Source organism: Nerophis lumbriciformis, linkage group LG21 (genome assembly GCF_033978685.3).
Source record: "Nerophis lumbriciformis linkage group LG21, RoL_Nlum_v2.1, whole genome shotgun sequence".
Classification (NCBI taxonomy): Eukaryota; Metazoa; Chordata; class Actinopteri; order Syngnathiformes; family Syngnathidae; genus Nerophis; species Nerophis lumbriciformis.
Genome location: NC_084568.2, coordinates 33,695,060 through 33,717,617, shown reverse-complemented (window position 1 = coordinate 33,717,617; position 22,558 = coordinate 33,695,060). Strand labels below are relative to the sequence as shown.

General features: G+C 37.7%; 1 protein-coding gene across 3 annotated transcripts in view; it reads right to left on the bottom strand.

Moving 5' to 3' along the window:
- The window catches only part of col16a1 (collagen, type XVI, alpha 1), a 375,244-nt gene that overhangs the window by 64,266 nt on the left and 288,420 nt on the right, over nucleotides 1–22,558 (bottom strand). For 2 of the 3 annotated variants that reach the window (XM_072915591.1, XM_072915590.1), the window contains 14 exons: nucleotides 21,388–21,423; nucleotides 21,264–21,317; nucleotides 21,118–21,186; nucleotides 20,982–21,035; nucleotides 20,674–20,700; nucleotides 15,382–15,438; nucleotides 12,764–12,808; nucleotides 12,598–12,669; nucleotides 10,653–10,694; nucleotides 4,013–4,057; nucleotides 3,809–3,928; nucleotides 3,691–3,723; nucleotides 3,536–3,607; nucleotides 3,404–3,448 (listed from right to left, as the gene is read on the bottom strand). In XM_072915591.1, the coding sequence (XP_072771692.1) occupies nucleotides 3,404–3,448; nucleotides 3,536–3,607; nucleotides 3,691–3,723; nucleotides 3,809–3,928; nucleotides 4,013–4,057; nucleotides 10,653–10,694; nucleotides 12,598–12,669; nucleotides 12,764–12,808; nucleotides 15,382–15,438; nucleotides 20,674–20,700; nucleotides 20,982–21,035; nucleotides 21,118–21,186; nucleotides 21,264–21,317; nucleotides 21,388–21,423 (771 nt within the window). The remainder of the gene's footprint in view (nucleotides 1–3,403; nucleotides 3,449–3,535; nucleotides 3,608–3,690; nucleotides 3,724–3,808; nucleotides 3,929–4,012; nucleotides 4,058–10,652; nucleotides 10,695–12,597; nucleotides 12,670–12,763; nucleotides 12,809–15,381; nucleotides 15,439–20,673; nucleotides 20,701–20,981; nucleotides 21,036–21,117; nucleotides 21,187–21,263; nucleotides 21,318–21,387; nucleotides 21,424–22,558) is intronic. The other variant, XM_072915592.1, reaches the window with a different exon arrangement.

Genomic DNA, 22,558 nt, shown 5'->3' with positions numbered 1-22,558 from the left:
CCTTAAAAACACTAACACATCCATAAAGGTTATATATACATGCTTTAAATATGTATGTAACATTTAGAATAACATTTAATATTTACGTGTTATGATCATTTTAAGCATTTGCGGCGCATTACTTTCAAAAACATGTCACAATATTTGCAATTTCTTTTCTAAAACATTACTGATTATTACTCACGGCAGACTTTATGAGAGCCAACAAACATAATAAAACATCACTTATTGTACGATGTCTGCTGTCATTAGGATGCCGACTGCTAGCATGTTCATATATTTCCAGTTAGGTTAAGAATGACTTATAATCCTCGCCAAGAAAAGGAGGGGTGGAACCAAGCGTCTTTTCCTGTTGCTTTCACCATTTCCGGGTCTAAATTGGCTGTCAAAGTGTACCAACTTGTGGGTATACGTCCTCATTCTCGTACTATATGTATCCATTATTTATGATCTACGATAGAGTTTGCCGAGCAAGAAAACGAGGAAGCCGCTGATCAGTGGATCATGCCAACATTACACACAAGCTTGTGGTCACGGCGCCGCTATAAATAGTTTGTCTGCATTAACGTTTATAATAATACTAATACTTGGTTAATATATAAGTCACAAAATGTAAATTAAGTTTTGTTGGTGCTTTTGGATGGTTATTAATTGGGCTTTGTGAAAGGAATAAAGGACCTCCCATTGGCTCCGCTGTAAGCAGACTTTTATTTAGTTCACTTCAGTAGTCAGTATATTTCAAACATGCAGACGATACAATGTGATGCATCGCATATTTCCACTTGTTTCATTACAGCACGTCCGAAAAGGAGTAAGAAGAAGCAGATGTTATTTATTTCTACCCTTTTTCATATTATTATTCTATTTCCTTGTTCTCTGTCTGTAACAGAACACTGAATAAATAAATATACCATAAGTAAGTAAACAAATATTTAAAAACCTAAATAATAATTATCTCGGTTTTTTTTTTAAAGGTTTAAGATGTTCATCATAATTGTTATTCTTTGTACTTTGTGAACATTTGTAGTTTGAACAGCCCACTGTTTCCCACACATTCATTTATTTGTGGCGGCCCGCCACGAAAGAATTACGTCCGCCACAAATAGATTGTTCGGCTTTTGACTCGCTCATAAAAGCAATGGGACTTTGTCTGTGAATGTAGCTTGTAGTTACAATTCCGGTGCAGTAGGTGGCGGTAGCCTACTATGCATTGTAACTCCGCCAATAGCACTTAATTCACCTGGTGGGCCAGAAGAAGAAGAAGAAGACGACGACGAAGTAAAAGAAGAACGGACCGACCGGATCAAAATACGAGGGTAAGACGTCTTGGCAAACAAGTTCAAAAGTGGTCCGAACCTGTGCAGTGTGCAGCACCGACTCGGATTGACGCGGAGCAAAGCGACTGTCAGGTGGGATTGAACTGGGTCGCCGCAGCGGGTGCTCTACCAGGTGAGATAGGTTATAGCTGCATCGCTCGCGGCTCGTCATATATTTAACGTTAATCCGCGATTTCACCGAGCGTTTCACTGACGGTGAGCAGCCTGACGCTGCTTCATTAACACCGCCGCTGTTTGACTCGGGGGCCGGGGCAGACGCACGTAGTAACAGTCACCTGTTTTCATACCGACGAGCTAACGTGTCCAGGTTATAACCCTGTTGTCAATAAACATACGTGGAGACGGTGCTTTAGATACTGCATTAATACTGAAGCTAAATTGTCCACTGTCCACTGCAGCATGTGAATGCAATGAAAAGAATAAAATCTGAGCCAACCAGCTGTTAAAATGTTGTCCAGGTTAATGTTTTGGCCATTAAAGGCCCTTCATTTCAAGATTTCAACTGTGATCGGGCTTTTAACAGGTGGCTGACCTGTTCAGATGGGTGTAACTGCTACTGGTCAAATAATGTGAAATAGCATTTCATTTTACATGTATGCAATGCCATTTAAATGTAATTATAGATAATAATAATAATAAATACTGTGTAGTGTTGTAAATAGTCAACGGGAAGGATTTTAGTAAGATATAAGCCATGAGCACTACACAGCCAGAAAAAAGCCTAGGCAGGACAAGTAAAAATATTGGGGCAAGTAGATTTGAGAAGTCGGGCAAGTAGAAAAAAACCTTAACGTTGAACCCTGCATGTGTTGAGCTGCTGCCGCTTAAGGTTAGACGGCACTGTACATAGAGCGCTTCTGCTCGTTTAGTAATCAATTCTAATGTTGGATGTTCACTCCTTCACACAGATGATGTATGCACTAATTAAAGGGGCAGAGCTTTAAGAGACATTTTAACTTTTATATTTTATAACATATATTTTTTGTAAGAACCACAATTAATAATTATATTTCAGTGAATAACTAATTGTTCAAATCTGTATATAAATATGTACATAAAGTGTTGTAATTATATTCCAACTCCGCGTTCTTCTTGGTCATCGCCGCTGCCGCCGCCACCCCCGCCCCCCGACCACACCATCACAAATAGATGCCTGTCCCGTGGGAAACCCTGCAGCCTCTTAAATTGAATCAAATTGGTGCTCTTTTTGATGTCATTATTTAATCCATTCCATAATGAAATTCTGCATACGGATATGCTAAAGGCCTTAAGTGTTGTACGTGCGTACAAATGTTTTAAGTCAGTTTTTCCTCAAAGGTTATATTTCTCCTCTTTTGTTGAGAATAATTGTTGTATATTCTTGGCTAGCAGGTTATAGTTTGCTTTGTACATCATTTTAGATGTTTGTAAATGCACCAAGTCTTAGAATTTAAATATTTGTGATTCAATAAATAAAGTGTTTGTATGTTCTCTATATCCAACATTATGTATTATTCTAACTGATCTCTTTTGTAACACCGTTAATGAATGAAGTGTACTTTTGTAGTTATTTCCCCACAATAACTCAGATATGGTAACACTCGTGAGCAGTAGAGAATATGAAGTGATTTTTGGTCTCGAACATATTTTGCTTTATTCATTATTGACATGTTTCTCGCCACTTTATGTTGTATATTTTTACATGAGGTTTCCAGTACATTTTATCCTCTATCATTACACCCACTCGTTTATTTATGAGTTAGAAGGCATTAAAAAAATCCATCTGTCGTCATGTCTTTCATAATGATTGTGAATGATAGGCCAAATTCCCCAACAAGTGCAGTTCCCCTTTAAAGATGGGGGTTGAAGGTCTAGTTCCTTTTTACATCAACCTCCCCACGCCCCTTCTACACAAGCCCCCTCATACTACTTGGGGGGTTGGGACACTTTCAAGAGGCCAAAACATAGGATTGAGGTGACATCTGCCCAGGGAGCTAAATGCAATTTTTTCTGTAACAGATATTACTGCAATATATATCACCCAACTTGGACATATTTTTACATTTCCTTTATCTGCTATATTTTACCATGATTCCTGGAACTCCAGCATGTCCTCTCTCTCCTGGTATGCCCTGTAGCAAAGAATAATAAATGCAATACAATGTTTTCAATGTAATGTAAAGGCACATGTTTAACATGTAAAGCAAGCACCAACTCACAGGCTCCCCACGTGTACCCTGGGATCCAGGTACTCCTGGAACTCCAGGTTGTCCCGTGCAGCTACAGTCATCCTGTAATACACAATTACTAAATACCAAGATATTCTGTACACAGTATAGTCATGTGTTTGTGTGACTTGTGTGTCTTATCTGACCCTTGCTTGTGTTGCCTGCAGTTTTTCCGCACACTGCAAGCAGATAGGTTAGCACAGTGAAATAAACATTTTTAACAAATACATCTTAAAGCATTAATACATATCCTCTCTTTCTTACACTGTCACAGTTTTCCACGGGGGTGACACCAGGCTTGCCCTGGTCTCCCTTTTCTCCTTTGGCTCCTGCCGTACCTGGAACCCCTGGCATCCCTTGAGAACAGTCCCCGACACATGTCTTCTGTTTTATAAAAGAGAAGAATCAAATTAAGAAGAGTTTATGCCATTATGCATGCAAAAGGGAGAAAAAAAATGGTGCGCTTACATCTTCTTCAGAGGCATCCTGAGGCAGCATCTGCAGGTCAGCTTTCTGCAAAAATGGAAAAACAAAACACAATTACAACTAAATCAACTCATTTGACTCAACGTGACAAACAAAACAAAGTTAATTAGCTTATGAATTACTTCAAATTAATTGGATTTGATTTACCATGTTGTTATTTGAAAAGTTTAGTGATGTGTTGGAAAATTACATAAAAAGGCGGACAAAAATTAAACAGCATCTTAGTCCATTTGAAGAGGACCTATAACGCTATTTATTTACATTATGACACGTCCTTGTGCTTTAGATTAGTGTTTTTCAACCTTTTCTGAGCCAAGGCACATTTTTTGCGTTCAAAAAATCCGGAGGCACACCACCAGCAGAAATCATAAACTCAGTTGACAGTTAAAAGTCATTGTCGCAATTGTTGGATATGCCTTTAAAGCATAACCAAGCATGCATCACTATAGCTCTTGTCTCAAAGTAGGTGTACTGTCATGACGTGTCACATCACACCATGACTTATTTGGAGTTTTTTTGCTGTTTTCCTGTGTGTAGTGTTTTAGTTCTTGTCTTGTGCTCCTATTTTGGTGGCTTTTTCTCTTTTTTTGGTATTTTCCTGTAGCAGTCTTCCTTTGAGCGATATTTCCCGCATCTACTTTGTTTTAGCAATCAAGAATATTTCAGTTGTTTTTATCCTTCTTTGTGGGGACATTGTTGATTGTCATGTCATGTTTGAATGTACATTGTGGACGCCGTCTTTGCTCCACAGTAAGTCTTTGCTGTCGTCCAGCATTCTGTTTTTGTTGACTTTGTTGCCAGTTCAGTTTTAGTTTCGTTCTGCATAGCCTTCCCTAAGCTTCAATGCCTTTTCTTAAGGGCATTTGCCTTTTGTTTATTTTTGGTTTAAGCATAAGACACCTTTTTACCTGCATTTACAAAGCAATTAGCTACCTGCTGCCACCTACTGATATGGGAGAGTATTACACGGTTACTCTGCCAAGCTCTAGACAGCACCGACACTCAACAACAACAACACATAATTTGCAGACTATAATTACTGATTTGCAAAAATGTTTTCAACCCAAATATGTGAAATTAGATATTCTCCCACGGCACACCAGACTGTATCTCACGGCACACTAGTGTGCCACGGCACAGTGGTTGAAAAACACTGCTTTAGATAATATATAATTGTATGCTTTTGTGTAAATTTTGTTCCACAGTCACATTCATAAGCCACTTTTTGCGTTTGCAAATGGTTTGTTTATGTAGAACCCTCCAAAACTTTTTTTTCCCCCAAAAGTATCAGAACTTGAAAATGTACACTGTCTAAATATATATCCTGAAGACGATAATCAACATTATTTTTTTCATACACGGTCCAAAATAAACTTTAAAAATTCACAGGCCACAACATTAGGTACACCGTTTCGCAAACAAGTGCTGCATTTGCCAGCATTTATCTTACTGGATGTCACCATGAAATGACAATAATTTGTGGTGGCTCGTGCACAATATTCAATATATTTGTTTTATAGACATCAAATCAGGTTGGAGGGCATGAGACGTGAAGGAATGACATGGTGCTGGCTGACATCATATACCGTATTTTTCGGACTATAAGTCGCAGTTTTTTTCATAGTTTGGCCGGGGGTGCGACTTATACTCAGGAGCGACTTATGTGTGAAATGATTAACACATTAGCGTAAAATATCAAATAATATTATTTAGCTCATTCACGTAAGAGACTAGACGTATAAGATTTCATGGGATTTAGCGATTAGGAGTGACAGATTGTTTGGTAAACGTATGGCATGTTCTATATGTTATAGTTATTTGAATGACTCTTCCCATAATAAGTTACGTTAACATAACGGCACATTCTCAGTTGGTTATTTATGCCTCATATTGTCATGTCTGTGTAATCATGTTTTGTTTTAGTCATGTTTTGTTTTGTTTAGTTATTGGACTCTTTAGTTTCTGGCTTTTCAATCCCTTGTCTTGTTTCCATGATTACCCATTAGTTTCACCTGTTCCACGTTTGGACTCATTGTGGACTCTTGTTTGTTTGTCACAATAGCAACCCATTAGTTTTCACCTGTCACGTCACGCACCTGTTTCACGTTTTGAGTCACGCACCTGTTTTCGTTAATCATGTCGATAGTATTTAAGTTAATTGTTTTCAGTTTGTCGTTCTGGTGACATCCCGGATTCATACCCCTTTCACACTTTTACCTCTGCGCACTTCATAGTCCATGCCAAGTAAGTTTTTTGTTTATTAATGCCACAGTTAGTGTTTTTGTTTAACTGTTCACAGTTTTTTGCCCACGTGCAAGTCTTTTTGCTTCGTTAGTCAAGTTTGTACATCCAACTTGAGCGCGCTTTTTGTTCCTTTGAGTGTTATAAATAAATATGTATTCACCTTCACGCCATGACCAGTCCAGCTTTACTTGCATCTCGGGAAAACAAACACACCAGAGTCCTCGTCTTGACACATATAACGTACACTTATTCAGCCTGTTGTTCACTATTCTTTATTTAATTTAAATTGCCTTTCAAATGTCTATTCTTGGTGTTGGCTTTTATCAAATAATTTCCCCCAAAAATGCGACTTATACTCCAGTGCGACTTATATATGGTTTTTTCCTTCTTTATTATGCTTTTTCGGCCGGTGCGACATATACTCCGGAGCGACTTATATTCCGAAAAATATGGTATATAAGTATAAGTAGTCCTGAGTTCAATCCCGGGCTCGGGATCTTTCTGTGTGGAGTTTGCATGTTCTCCCCGTGACTGCGTGGGTTCCCTCCGGGTACTCCGGCTTCCTCCCACCTCCAAAGACATGCACCTGGGGATCGGTTGATTGGCAACACTAAATTGGCCCTAGTGTGTGAATGTGAGTGTGAATGTTGTCTGTCTATCTGTGTTGGCCCTGTGATGAGGTGGCGACTTGTCCAGGGTGTACCCCGCCTTCCGCCCGATTGTAGCTGAGATAGGCTCCAGCACCCCCCGCGACACTGAAGGGAATAAGCGGTAGAAAATGGATGGATGGATATAAATATATATATATATATATATATATATATATATATATATATATATATATATATATATATATATATACATATATATCTATGTATATATATATATATATATACATATATATCTATGTATGTATATATGTATGTAAGTATGTATGTATGTGAAGGAGGGAATTGGGAGGGAACCCTGGTTCATACTCCAATACAGTAAGTAGCAGTTATGCACCTTTAACATTGAATGTCCTTCTATAAAACAACAAGATAAATAAGAGTCGTTAAAAACCGCAAACAAGCTCATGCCAAAATGCATGAACCTTATGAATTGACGCTTTAGATTGTTAAAGGGGAACATTATAAACAGACCTATGTAAGCGTCAATATATACCTTGATGTTGCAGAAAAAAGACCATATATTTTTTTAACCGATTTCCGAACTCTAAATGGGTGAATTTTGGCGAATTAAACGCTTTTCTATTATTCGCTCTCGGAGCAATGACGTCACAACGTGACGTCACATCGGGAAGCAATCCGCCATTTTCTCACTTTCGTCGGTGTGTTGTCGGAGGGTGTAACAACACGAACAGGGACGGATTCAAGTTGCACCAGTGGCCCAAAGATGCCAAAGTGGCAAGAAATTGGACGAAATTTGTTCAAAATACGAGGGTGTGGGAAAGCCGACGAAATGGTCAGTCGTTTGTTCCGCACACTTTACCGACGAAAGCTATGCTACGACAGAGATGGCAAGAATGTGTGGATATCCTGCGACACTCAAAGCAGATGCATTTCCAACGATAAAATCAAAGAAATCTGCCGCCAGACCCCCATTGAATCTGCCGGAGTGTGTGAGCAATTCAGGGACAAAGGACCTCGGTAGCACGGCAAGCAATGGCGGCAGTTTGTTCCCGCAGACGAGCGAGCTAAACCCCCTGGATGTCTTGGCTCACACCGTCCCTTATGCCACCGAAGATGATCAAGAGAAGAATATTGACCCTAGCTTCCCTGGCCTGCTGACATCAACTCCAAAACTGGACAGATCAGCTTTCAGGAAAAGAGAACGGATGAGGGTATGTCTACAGAATATATTAATTGATGAAAACTTTATTCATTACTCGCGGTTTTACGTAAATTATTATACATAAACTGTGTTTACCAATAATTTAGCTTGAAAACATTTATTTTTTTCAATCATTCGAGTACATTCGGGTAGTCTTGTGTAATGCAGTATTTTGTGTCTATTTAGGTATGGTTAACCTGAGTGCTGAAATATATATATGTTCTTAGCCCGCCTGAAATGGGCTGTCTGCACTCTCAAAGTGCATGTTGTTGCCAAATGTATTACATATGCTGTAAACCTAGTTCATAGTTGTTAGTAATTATCTTATCAGACAGTGTTAAGCCGCTGAAATCCGAGTCTGAATCTGAGCTAATGTTGCTATACCTTGCTGTTTGTTTGTATTGGCATCACTGTGTGACGTCACAGGAAAATTGACGGGTGTATATAACGATGGTTAAAATCAGGCACTTTGAAGCTTTTTTTAGGGATATTGCGTGATGGGTAAAATTTTTAAAAAAACTTCGAAAAATAAAATAAGCCACTGGGAACTGATTTTTAATGGTTTTAACCATTCTGAAATTGTGATAATGTTCCCCTTTAAAGGCGAGTATCCAACATTGTAACATCAAGTCAAAAAAGAGGAAAATCATCATAGATTCTCTTTAAGTTTAAATGGAAGCACTGTAAAATGTTGCAAACTAAGTAAAAAAACAACTATTTGTAATCTTGAGGAAAACGTTTGGGTCCCAGTTTTAATGAGTCTTGCTATTCATTTAGAGCTGCTAAAGGTTATGTTTGACTTGAAAATGACATACAAACAGAAAATAATTGTTAATTGCTTCATTTTTAGTCAGAACACTAATAATGCTGTAATGTGGGTTGATTGCTTTTTTTCGCCTTATCTTTAGGAACTTGGCAACCAAACAAAACTGAATCAACAGCCTGAATAGGGACGCATAGAAGAGTCTCTAAAACACAACTGGTAAAAATAAACCCCACTTTTACTTTTACTGTTTACTGTTTGCAAAGTTCTGTGTACTGTAAGAGGCCCTTTTCAGCTTAGAGTGTATCAGTAGCTTTTGGCTTGCCTACATACCATAACGAACCCATTTGACATTGTTCGAATTCAGAGCAGGGCTCTTAGCCAGACATTTTTTTATAGCACACGATTCAGTGTTAAGTGGCTAACAATACGCTTTTGTGAAAATTGACAGCTCAAATGATGTTTCTTTGTTCTGCTGGAAATGACTAATTGCTACAACTAAACGGATTTATTTTCACCAATTTGATCCCTCTTAATTATAATGTAGATGGGCATGTACAGTCCACATGTCAAAGCAAACAGGAAAAGAAGAGGCTCTTCAGTTACACACTGTGTGTGGTTGTCTGACAATTAAGTTAGATGTAGCAATGTGACGTTTGCGAACCGGTCTTTTGAACGGCTCATTTAAGTAAACAGTAAGAACCGATTCCCAGTTGGGACTTTTCACATGAAAATTGCACACCCTGCCACTTTTACAGCTGTACTATATTAGTGCCTGAAAAAAAAAATCATCAGATAGGGTAGTACATTTTTGCACTCAGCCTTTTATACTGTGTATATTTCTTATTGTACCGTATTTTTCGGAGTATAAGTCGCACCTGCCGAAAATGCATTACAAAGAAGGAAAAAAACATATATAAATCGCATTAGAGCCCTGCCAAACTATGAAAAAAACTGCGACTTATAGTCCGAAAAATACGGTAGTTGTATTTGTATGTACAGTGGAACCTTGATTTACAAACTCAATTGGTAGAACATAATTCTTCAACCGAAACGTCCCTATTTTATATTAAAATGCACACTTTGAGGACATTATAATGTGCATAATATGCGTATGTCAAATCAACATAAGCGGTTAATAGCTTAACTATCTTTTTAAATCCAAACAGCCTGCTTAAAATTTGTTAATTTGCACACAACAACATTGTAAGTGAAAGTGAAATATATTTATATAGCGCTTTTATCGAGAGACTCAAAGTGCATTATCTACATCTTTGAGCTACATTAAAGCCACTGGGAGCAGGTGGGTAAAGTGTCTTGCCCAAGGACACAACAGTGACTAGGATCGAACCTGGTACCTTCAAGATGCTGGCACGGCCGCTCTACCAAGCGAGCCACGCCGCCCCAAGTGCACCTGAAAGAGAGAGATACCCGTCGTGTCCTTTCCTCTCTGTCAAGTAAGTCTGCTCTGGCATTGTTTTCCCATTAAAAAAAATATTTCCCATGAAATCAAAATTTGATTTATAAAGTATAAAAACTGTTTAACAATAGTTAAAAAATAAAGTATGAAAAATGTATGGAACGAAACCCGGACTCAAAAAAACGCTGCTTCGGGCCCCAATTTAGCCCTGCTCAATGACATCTGCGATCATATTTAGAAACTAGGATAGGATGTGAGTCTTTTGAGTAAACATGTACACTGTCATGGGTGTCTCTTGTACATAAGAACCAGTACAATAAATGAGTGCCACCTCTCCTCCTTTGATCACTAATTTTACTTACGAATCTTGGCAAACCCGGTTTCCCATCGTTTCCAGCGACACCCTGAAAGAAGGAACTGAGGTTGAACTGATTGTTGCCCATTGAAGGATAGCTACCAGAAGTCCAGGCAGAGTCAAAGACAAAGTTTACACTGCAGGCCAAAGTGGCCCAAATCTGATTTTTTTTCCCCAGCTGACTGTTTAGATTGCAAGTAAAAAGTGATCTTCATCAGAATGCAGTATAAACGCGCACAGGCCCCAATGTGGCCCCAATGTGGCCTCGACGTCACTTGCATGCGCAATTCGATTAAGTAAAAACAAAGGAAGTTGAGTGGATTCTGAAAATGAACAAGTAACTACTTTGCAAAATAAAAGTCGCCTTAAAAACCTCTAAAGGCTTAGTGGCCACATGCGTGGACAGCACCTTTTAGCTCTTATTTACAAAATTGTGTACACTACTGAATTGGGGTCTTATGGCCGCTAACGTGGACACTTATACTGTCATCTGGTGGTGTCAGAAGAGTATAACATACAATGGAATTTTGGAAAAGAAAAGTGTAAAAATAAGAATTAGCATGTCACTAAACATGAAGTACACGTTTGTGTACTTATGGACTAAGTACATCATATCAAAAGATGATTCTTAGTTTTTATTCTAATTAGGGTCCAATAAATCCAAATAGCAAAGAGAAATCAAAAAAAGCATGTAAACAAACAGCTTGGGCCTTAAGAGGTTAAAAATGTGTTTTATTTTACGTGGAAATAAATTAAAGTGACATAATGTATGAAAGGATATATGTATAGTCTGATGTATTTGAGAGGGTTCTAATATTTTTATGGCTGTTAAGTAGAGGAGATGCGGACATTAGCGTAGATTTATGTTAGCTTTATTTTCCCCTCTCTTACGTAAACAACTTACGCAATGTTCTTAACATTTAAGCAAGCGTCAATTCCGGTCCTCCAACAATCGCTATTAATTCGAAATCAAAGTATAATATATATATATAGCCTATTATTTGCATGTTATTGACTACTGATGCACCGAAAAACAATGCTGTTGTAAAAACTTTGCTCACCGAAACTGGATGTTGTGATAACGTCACGTCTTTGCCTGCGCACACCAATTATGTAGCTCGCTCAAAATGTCGCAATCAGGTCCAATTTCCGTTTGGACCGAAGTCTCATTTGAAAAGATCCGATTCCAATCAGATTCAGACTACCTCCTGATGTGGCTCAAATCTGATGCGTAAAGTTCAGATTTGAATCATTTTGGAGCGTTTGGACTGGCAGAAAAAATATGGATCTTTGTCACTTGAGGGCAAAAAAATCAGATTTGGTGTGCAGTGTAAACGGGGCCATAGGGTCAGTGTGAACAATGATTAAACCTGTTCCTTCTCTTAAGGGTTATAAAAAAATGTTTTTTTCAGTCATTTAAACAGTATATACTGTATTTGGATCCCATAGTCATTTCAATTCAGTACTCATTTAAAAACAACACTCATGTCGCCACTTGTGCAGTTTTTCCTACACCTTTGACTCACCACAGTAACACTTTATTTGAAGGCATTTCAAAAACCAAGCAAACTATGACAGCGACAACTAAACAATGCTTTTTGCCAGCGTCTCAGAGGGCCTTCAAATAGCTGTTTATGTCTTGACTGACATCTCTTAAAGTTGCCTCAATTGCTGTCTACGTGCATTATAGCATGAAGCACCAGATTGGTTAGTGCATTTTTATAGTTCCAGCCTGTTTATACTAAATGAAGCTGCGGCCCCCACCTATGTACAAATTAGCCAAGTCAGTTCAACATGCATATTATGAACCATCAATTTGCAAAGCATGGCAATCCTCCGTTAAAAACACCACGACTACAAAGCAAAACCAGTCAGCTGTAAAGTTCAAGTTAGGAGAATGGACTGGCTGCTAAATTGAACTTTATCACCACCCGAACGTCCATGTTTCCTACCTGTGGCCCTTGCTCTCCATCGAAACCTTGAGGACCTGGTGGACCAGGGGGGCCTGGAGGTCCTGCAGGTCCCTGCAACACGTACACATATGGCCAGACATGACATTGCATATTTAATCGTAAACCAAAACAAAAACATTGAACTCTGATGGGGCAGGAATCAGACCTGAGGCCCAGGCTGCCATGGGCTTATTACAGCTCCTGGAGCTCCCTGGAAGGTAAGAAGGATTCAACATTTAATACTTTCACAAAAAGATTGCTTCTCAAATCAAATCAATCGCCCACGGGGGGGGGCACAGTGCGATGTCATGGAGGCGCATGTGACCCCTAGAACATGCTTTATCAGTATCATGCTTTGAGAAGCTGTGCACTCCAAAATGTGCTCAAAAGAGCCAGCCTTCCTCATTTTGATAAAACATGTGAATAAAGAAAAAACAGCGCAATTTTTTGAAATTATTTTTTGTTCTGTAGGTTAAAGTGTTTTTTATATAGTGCTGATCAATTTGAATGTATCATTATTTGAGTTCATTTGATTTGTTTTTTTCAGTAAAAATGGTTAAAGTCGGTCAAAAAAAGGTTATAGATTAAATTAGGATTTTTTTTTATTTTTTTATTTAAGGCAAATTAATGCACGTTAAATCTTTTCTGTAGTTACAGACTACATTTTGTTTAACAAATTAATAATGTATTCTTTGTTATAAGTTGATCTATATTTATTTAATATTATACTATTTTATAAATAATGTTATGGATTAATGATACTATTCATAGTACATTTGGACTACTGCAACTCCCTCTACTTAGCAATGAAGTAGGCCTCAATCGCTTGATTGTAATTAGTCCAAAATGCTGCTGCTCGCCTTTTAGCTGTCACTAAAACATGAACACATTACGCCCATGTTAGCATCCCTTCCCTGGCTCCCAGTTCATTTTGGAATTCATTTAAAATATTGTTGTTGGTTTTTAAATCTCTTAACGGATTAGCACCACAATATATGTCAGACCTTTTAAAAATGTACCAAGGTCAGCTGATCAGTTTCTTCTTGTCGTCCTAAAAAGCCTTTTCTGCTGTGGCTCCAAAACCTTGGAACAATATCCCTCTTGCTATTCGGACGGCTCCCTCTTTAATGAGTTTTAAATCCATCCATTTTCTACCGCTTGTCCCGTTCGGGGTCGCGGCGATGAGTTTTAAATCACGTCTTAAAACATATTTTTACTCTTTGGCTTTTAAACCAGCATGAGAGTTGTGTGATTTTAGTCTATTTTATTTTCTCTGATGTATTTTAAGTATTTACCGTATTTTCCAGACCATAGGACGCACCAGATTATAAGGCGCACTGCCGATGAATGGTCTATTTTAGATCTTTTTTCATATAAAAGGCACACCAGATTATGGGGCGCATTAAAGGAGTCATAATATATATTTTTTTTCCTAAATGTAAGAGACTTCCTTGTGGTCGACATAACATGTGATGGTGATTCTTTGGTCAAAATGTTGCATAGATGATGTTTTACACATCTTTAAGTCGCTTTCTGACAGTCGCTTCCGGATGCGCCGTTTTGTGGGCGGTCTTATTTTCAACAGCGTCTCCTCCCCGTCATCTTTGTTGTAGCGGTGTAGCGTGCAAGGACGGGAGGGGAAGAAGTGTCAAAAGATGGCGCTAACTGTTTTAAATGACATTCAGACTTTACTTCAATCAATAACGGAGCAGCATCTCCTCATCCGGAAACTACCAACAAAACCGGAAATGTGTCCCATGAAAAAAAGTCCAACCGGAACTTTCTAATAACTAAAGTTACTTGGGTGATTAATGTAAACTCACTACACCGGTATGTTTTAGCACTTTCATGGCGAGTTTACTGACAGATATAAGTAAGAACTTTACACTACTTTATATTAGAAATGGCAACAGCAGAGGATGAATGTCACATAACAAGAAGATAGAGAAAAAGAAGAAGCTTATCGACTACAGTGTCGGCACAAACTACAAAGGCGGATGCGCACAATTTTTTAGGACTTATGCAGATTCCAATTACAGATCAGCAGGTACCAGAAGGTATGAAAAGTTGCTTTTGCGTAATATTGTGAAACAAAACGCCAGACAATATGTCTTATCTATACACACACCATAATAATACTCCTATGTTGAAGCACAGTACAATCCATCAAGCGGTGCGGCTTCATAGCTTACCAATGTCGTACTAAAACATTTTGATGGATTTTTGAGCGCCGTGTGTAATATTTTATATTTTCAATGGAACATATAAAATGTTAATGTTTACTTGAGTCATATTGCCATCATATTGCAGTCTGCACATATCTCTTATGTTTGACTGCCGTCTACTGGTCACACTTATCATGTACCAAATAAAATTGCTTTGAGGTCGGTAAGCAAAACCAGAATGATTCCGTACATTAGGCGCACCGGGTTATAAAGCGCACTGTCGAGTTTTGAGGGAGAAAAAAAGGATTTTAAGTGTGCCTTATAGTCCATAAAATACGGTATTTTTTATAGTTCAATGTTTTATATTACTGACTCTCCGAGTATGTATGTCTGAACTTCTGGGCAGCACTTTGTGAAACTTTTGTTTTTTGAAAAGTGCTATATAAATGAAGTGGATTGGATTGGATATATTCATATTTATATTCTCTTTAAAAATATTTTCCAAAAAGCAGCCCTAACAAAAGAAGGACCTGTAGGTCTTATAGTTGGTCAATACGGTAAACGGACTGCTGGTGCTGGGTAACACTTTTGCAAAATAAATGCTTGTGAGGATACTCACTGGTCCACCTACGCCTGTGTGCATTGGCATTATGCAGTTGCACTCTCCAGCGTCGCCCTGAAATGTAAAATACATAAATATGGATGAGGGATGCAACACTATGAAAACAGTTATTTTGACCAAAATATCATTATGGTATTATCAGTTTTGTTGAATCAGCTCAAAAAGTACTTGGTCACACAATACAAACCTTTAACCTAGCTGTATTGCAATAAAATAATTGATAATTAAAAGGGCTGTCAAAGTTAACACGATAACGCTTTAACTACATATTTTTTGCACGCATTCGTCCTGACTCCTTTTGGACCCTCAGGCCATTTCATAGTGTGGGGAAATGGAGCTGCTTTCACTATTTACTGATGAGCCACAAACGGAAAAATAGCGATCAGAAATGGACAAAGAAACAGGTACATTATGGAAATATCAGGTCCAAAGCCATGACATGTTGTTCTCCCGACAAGACAACACCATTGTTTTAGATTCACCATCGCCGTATGACGTACCATTGGAGCAACAGCCTGCTGCTGAGCTTGCATTTCGATAGCTGGGTGGAGCTTCACATACATTAATAACAAACATAGATTGTTACTATGACTGAGTAAAATTACATTAAAGCTCAACAGAAAGGACAGACGGCGGGCAGGAAGTCAAAAGTCACTTTTTATCTGAGACGTTCACACACTGTAAAGACATCTCTTCTTTTAATTAATCACACACTTCTGACTTCACAATAATTGCGCTACATGTCACATCTAGTCTAACGACATAACAAAACAAAAACATGTTTTACATTACAATCATGCTTGGTCAAAAACGTTCTGTAATGTAATCTGTGATATTTCCATCATAATCAATGCGAATACAAAAATGAAGGAATAGGATATTTTCTGTCAGATATTTTTTTTATACAATATTCTGGTTGATAGTCCTCAAAGACAGAATGATTAGTAGGCTGAATGCTACATTTAATTAATAAATAAACCTTATGAACACCATTAACTTGCCCAAGCTGTAATGTACAGAATATCAGAAGCATTTATTCAGGTAGAAACATCCCATTTTAAATGACCAAACATCTTTGACAATCAAAGCAATATTGTAACAATCCACATTTTGTATATGAAACTGGAAGTGTAGCTCCTCCTCTGAATGCAAGTGCTTCTACAGCAAGAATACAAATGATGTATTCCTACAAAATACAACATCTGGCAAGATATCAATGCAACTCAGGTAATCCTTAAAATCATGTGTATGTCCTTTTTGTGTTGAGCTTTTTAAAAAAGCATAATGTCAAAAACCTTTCATGTCATGGTATTAAAAATATATTTTTGTAGGGTACACTTATTAATGATGAAAAATCTATCTGCGATTGAGATTCATTTTGAGTTAACTATGAACAACATCAACTTGTGGGGGTCTTGAGAGAGAAATTAGCCATTGGCTATAATCGCACATATTAACATGTCTAAAGTTCATTAATATGTATTTTACTTTTAAATAAACTAAATTTCAAATCTCAAACAAAATGTGAATAACCTCGATTCAATATTTCAATCGGGTAACAGCTCTAATATTTGAGTAATTTAACAGACACAACACACTTCCCTTGGCAGGATGTATAAAATATTGATCTGGCTTCTTATATTATTCTTATTTGTGTGTTTAAATATGTTTATAGTCTTCTGTTTTATTTTGTAAATGAGTGTCTATCAATGATAAAGGCAAAAGTTGTGGCTTATGTGACGTCACATGGCTTCACCGCCTGTTGTTACACTTCTTGTGTATAGACCTTTGCAATTTACGTCTTTCACGTTGTCCTAAAGCAGGGGTCGGCAACCCGCGGCTCCGGAGCCGCATGCGGCTCTTTGATCACTCTGATGCGGCTCAGCAGCTTACTTGCTGAACCCCCCAATTTTCCCGTGAGACTTCCGGATTTCAGTGCCTCTCGCAGAAAACTCCCGGGATTAATATTCACCGATTTTCACCCTTACGGTTATAATAAGGGCGTGCCATGATAGTACAACATTTTGGCGCCCACCACAATCTGTATTACCAGCGTACCAGTACAACAGTTGTTGTACAATATACATCTTCAGCTTCCACACGTACGTGACAGCAAGGCATACTTGGTCAACAGCCACACAGGTTACACTGACGGTGGTCATATAAAACAACTTTAACACTCTTACTAATAATGCGCCACACTTTGAACCAAAACCAAACAAGAATGACAAACACATTTCGGGAGAACATCTGCACCTTAACACAACATAAACACAACAAAACAAACACCCAGAATCCCATGCAGCCCTGACTCTTCCGGGGGGTGGGGGTGTATAATGTATCCCGGAAGAGTTAGGGCTGCATGGGATTCTGGGTATTTGTCCTGTTGTGTTTATGTTGTGTTACGGTGCAGATGTTCTCCCGAAATTTGTTTGTCATTCTTGTTTGGTGTGGGTTCACAGTGTGGCGCATTATTAGTAAGAGTGTTAAAGTTGTTGTTTTTTATACTGCCACCGTCAGTGTAACCTGTGTGGTTGTTGACCAAGTATGCCTGGCTGTCACCTACGTGAGCAAGCGGAAGCCCCATACAACGTGTGGCTGATCAGGCACGCTGACTATAGTGGCCGCTATACGCTGTACTAACACAACACGCATGACGCTGACAAGCGCCATTATTTTAAAACCCGCGTGTCGCACCAGCTTTCAAATTCCACATAAATGTGAGGGCAGCGTGTCTGAGACCCCTGGTCATACATAGCACAAAGCATAAAAAAAACTTTGTGTGCAGTGTTATTCCATTTAAAATTTCGAAAAAAATTTGCGGCTCCCATTGTTTTCTATAATTTGTGAAACTGGTCAAAATGGCTCTTTGACTGGTAAAGGTTGCCGACCCCTGTCCTAAAGGGACGTTCACACATTGCAGTTCGGCAATTCGCTATGCTCCGAAAAAGACTGTGTTAACACTGAACACAAAACCTAGTCACCTGTCACTTATCAGCCATGTGCACAAAATGACAGTATTGTGCTTAGAATCCAGAGAAAATGTGAATAAAGCAATACGAATGTGGACATACTGTCAAAGCGCTTTGAGTACCTCGAAGGTAGAAAAGCGCTATACAAGTATAACCCATTTATCATTTATTTATTTACAAACGTGTTTTAAGGATAACTGTTACCAATGTCTAAATTTATCTGTATTGATGTATCTTTGTGAGTTCTACTTGGAACATGTGCTTGTGGAAGGTTTGCAAACACAACAATTACATTTTTGTCAAATGACAGTATTGTGCTTAGAATCCAGAGGAAATGTGAATAAAGCAATAAAAACATGTTTCAAGGATAACTCTTGAACCAAACATGCCAGATGTCTAAATTTGTGTCCCAACCAAAACATTTAACAATTTTGGTTCAAAAAGCCTTCCGGGTAGATCTGTGATACTACCGCGCCAAATCTTCATTGGCGCCGTGTTCAACTCATGTTTAAAAAGGCTTCCTGCCATTGTTCACGGCGGTTTGATAAACGCCATGATCTGCCATCCAAACCGGTAATGTGTGAATGCCCTTTGTATGTGCAAATTTAAATATCACATCTGTTTATATAAGTTTAGATTGGGGTATATTGTTTCTTGATAGGTGAAGGTGAAAGACAATAATAAGTCTTTTATTAATGTTAGCATATAAGCTAGCCAGCAATTAGCACACTAGCTGCTTCTACAGGAAATGAGCAGTATCTGTGAGTTTGTCAAAATGCCGTAATCAACCTTGGTTTTGCGATAATGAGCGATGTCCTGTTCAACGATACGATACGATTTTTTCGCTTCAACCTCAGATTTCGAATAAGGATCCAATACTTTGACAATGGATTTTAAAGTGAAAAAGTTCTATACAGCAGCAAGCAACTAAAGTCAACACACCACAGTTTTACAAAGTGTGTCTAATTAAATTTAGAATTTGCTAGTATTGTTGTAAATGTAGAATGGTTGTATTGAATGCTACATACATTTTTCTTTAACATAAAATGACGAGTGCACAATAACTAGGGTTGGCTCTCATTTAAATCATTTGGGTTTTGCCTAAATGATAGTTTTTGTTATTTCGTAATTATACAAACAAGAAAAAAAAATATTAATGTAATCACTTTGGTATGGTGTATATAAAGATATATATATATATATATATATATATATATATATATATATATATATATATATATATATATATATATACTTTTAAAGAGGATGCAGGATAAACTTTAAATTAATCCTGTGCAGAAATGGACATTTTTGCATTGTATTATACATCAGGAAGTGTAGTGTAAGACAGTGTTAAAAATAAAACCATCAAAAGCAATCTGCTTTTGTATAAAGTTAAATTAGGTTAAATTAAATTATTATTAATCATTATTATTATTATTATTATTTATCTTACGGTATATCAAAAATAATATTGAGCAAAATGTAATTGAAATATTGTCGATGTGGCCCTCCAGCAGTGCTCAGGTTGCTCATGCGGCCCCCGGTAAAAATTAATTGCCCACCCCTGCTCTAATGCGATCCCATAAACGGAATCAGAATTAAACGATAATCAAAATTTGATCGGGAATTTTACCACTTTATCATCAATACCGATAATCCCTTATATGAAGAGACGATATGTTACAGCGCAATATAGCCTTCAGAAATAGATGCATTCTTTTAAATAAACAACTCTGCACTTTAAAAAAAAAAGTAGTTTTTAGTCCTGCATTAGGTGGCACTCACAGCTGTGGAAGATAAAATGCTCTGAATATTTTTAACACTTCATTAACTCCCAGAGTTGTGTTAGATGAAATTGTCAACCAAAACTATGCTGTGCAAGCATGGAGCGGACAGAAAAATGCACTATGCAAAGGAGGTGTACACCCCCCAAACAGCTGCGTGCCTTCACAATACATCAAGTAAATGTATTAATGAAGAAACTTTTGCGCATTGCCTTAGTTTAGTGGACTTTTCGCCTCACAGAGAAGCTCACCCTTACAACTTCGAAAAGCACAACTTGTACTATTTTCTTGACTTACTCACAAACAGCCTAGACTGGGGCGTCTGATGAATATGGTAATTACACAATTGCTAATAACAGACCATGAAACTACTCCTGTCTGCCAGCGACAACACACTTGTCACCTTTGCTGCTTTTCTATCTGTGCCCTACAGCCAGAGTGTTTTTTCCCTGCGTGATTACCATCTGTTCCCGCCTCTCATATTCTAACCCCTCAGAGATCACTTCATCCAAACAACATGGTAGACTTACCTTGTCCCCCTTAGGTCCATCAACTCCCTGCAAGAGAAGAGACACACAAAGCGCGCACAAAATTGTTTGTTAATCCAGAAGACAGATCACAGGGCCGTGAGCCAAGCACAGATCAGGGGACACAGGATGTGATGGTGGAAGACATTACCAATGCAGCCTAAAATCAAGGGCAATTCTAACCTAAAAAATGCACTCTTGACAGAAACTAACACAAGGAGACAACGATTCAAACTACAAATAGCATCTTTTTTCAATTGCAGATGCACCCTCATAAAAAGATGTAAATATAACCTTAAATCAAAACTCACATGTCTTCCATCAGCTCCTGGCAACCCTTGAGAGCCGGGGGCTCCGTCTCTACCCTGTGAGAGATAAGCAAAAACAACACATTCATATGCAGCGGTGCAATGTTTACACTTGCAAAAAAAAGCAATTATGTCATACTGGGGGCCCGGTTATGCCGATGCCCATTGGCCCCTGCGGCCCTGGAGGTCCCACGGCCCCGCTCGTGCCCTGCGACCAAGAAAACACCAATGAAAACACTAATTCAATCAAACAGGGCTTACTAATAAATGGAAATGTGATGTAACCTGTTCCCCGGGAGGACCAGCAGGGCCTGGTAATCCTATTGAACCAGAAGGTCCCTAAACAAAACACATATATTATAAAACCAAACTATAAAGTATCAAAATGTTTCAGATTTACGAAACTCACAACGAGACCCGGAAGTCCTCTTGGTCCCTCAACACCCTGTAAGAAAATACTTGTGCGTTCATAACAGTAATTAAGCTAAATCTAGTTGCATTTGTTTGTTTTTTATCAAAATGCTTATGCAGTCGTCCCTTGTTTATCGCTGCCAAAACATGAAATAACACCCATAGAGGCACCTTTACACTCCTTTTACCCAATATAGTAGCCTTATAGGGGAAATGCACTTTTTTTGGAATGTTGCCTATCGTTCACAATCATTATGAGAAACAAGAGCACACGATTTTAAAGATGATAAAACAAACGCTGAAAGATGGGGCTCATGGGAGGTCACCGTTGTAGCCTTCAAAGCACTCTAAAACAACTTCAAAACCCTCCATCAATGTTTAAGTATATATATATATATATATATATATATATATATATATATATATATATATATATATATATAATGTACCGGTAGTAACAGACACCTTCATAACAATATGTAATATGTACAATATACACACTGCAAGTATATATATATATATATATAATGTAGTAACAGACACCTTCATAACAATATGTAATATGTACAATATATACACTGCAAGTATATATATATATATAATGTAGTAACAGACACCTTCATAACAATATGTAATATGTACAATATATACACTGCAAGTATATATATATATAATGTAGTAACAGACCCCTTCATAACAATATGTAATATGTACAATTTACACACTGCAAGTATATATATAATGTAGTAACAGACACTTTCATAACAATATGTAATATGAACAATATACACACTGCAAGTATATATATAATGTAGTAACAGACACCTTCATAACAATATGTAATATGTACAATATACACACTGCAAGTATATATATATAATGTAGTAACAGACACCTTCATAACAATATGATGTAATATGTACAATATACCCACTGCAAGTATATATATAATGTAGTAACAGACACCTTTATAACAATATGTAATATGTACAATATACACTGCAAGTATGTATATAATGTAGTAACAGACACCTTCATAACAATATGTACAATATACACACTGCAAGCATATATATAATGTAGTAACAGACACCTTCATAACAATATGTAATATGTACAATATACACACTGCAAGTATATATATAATGTAGTAACAGACACCTTTATAA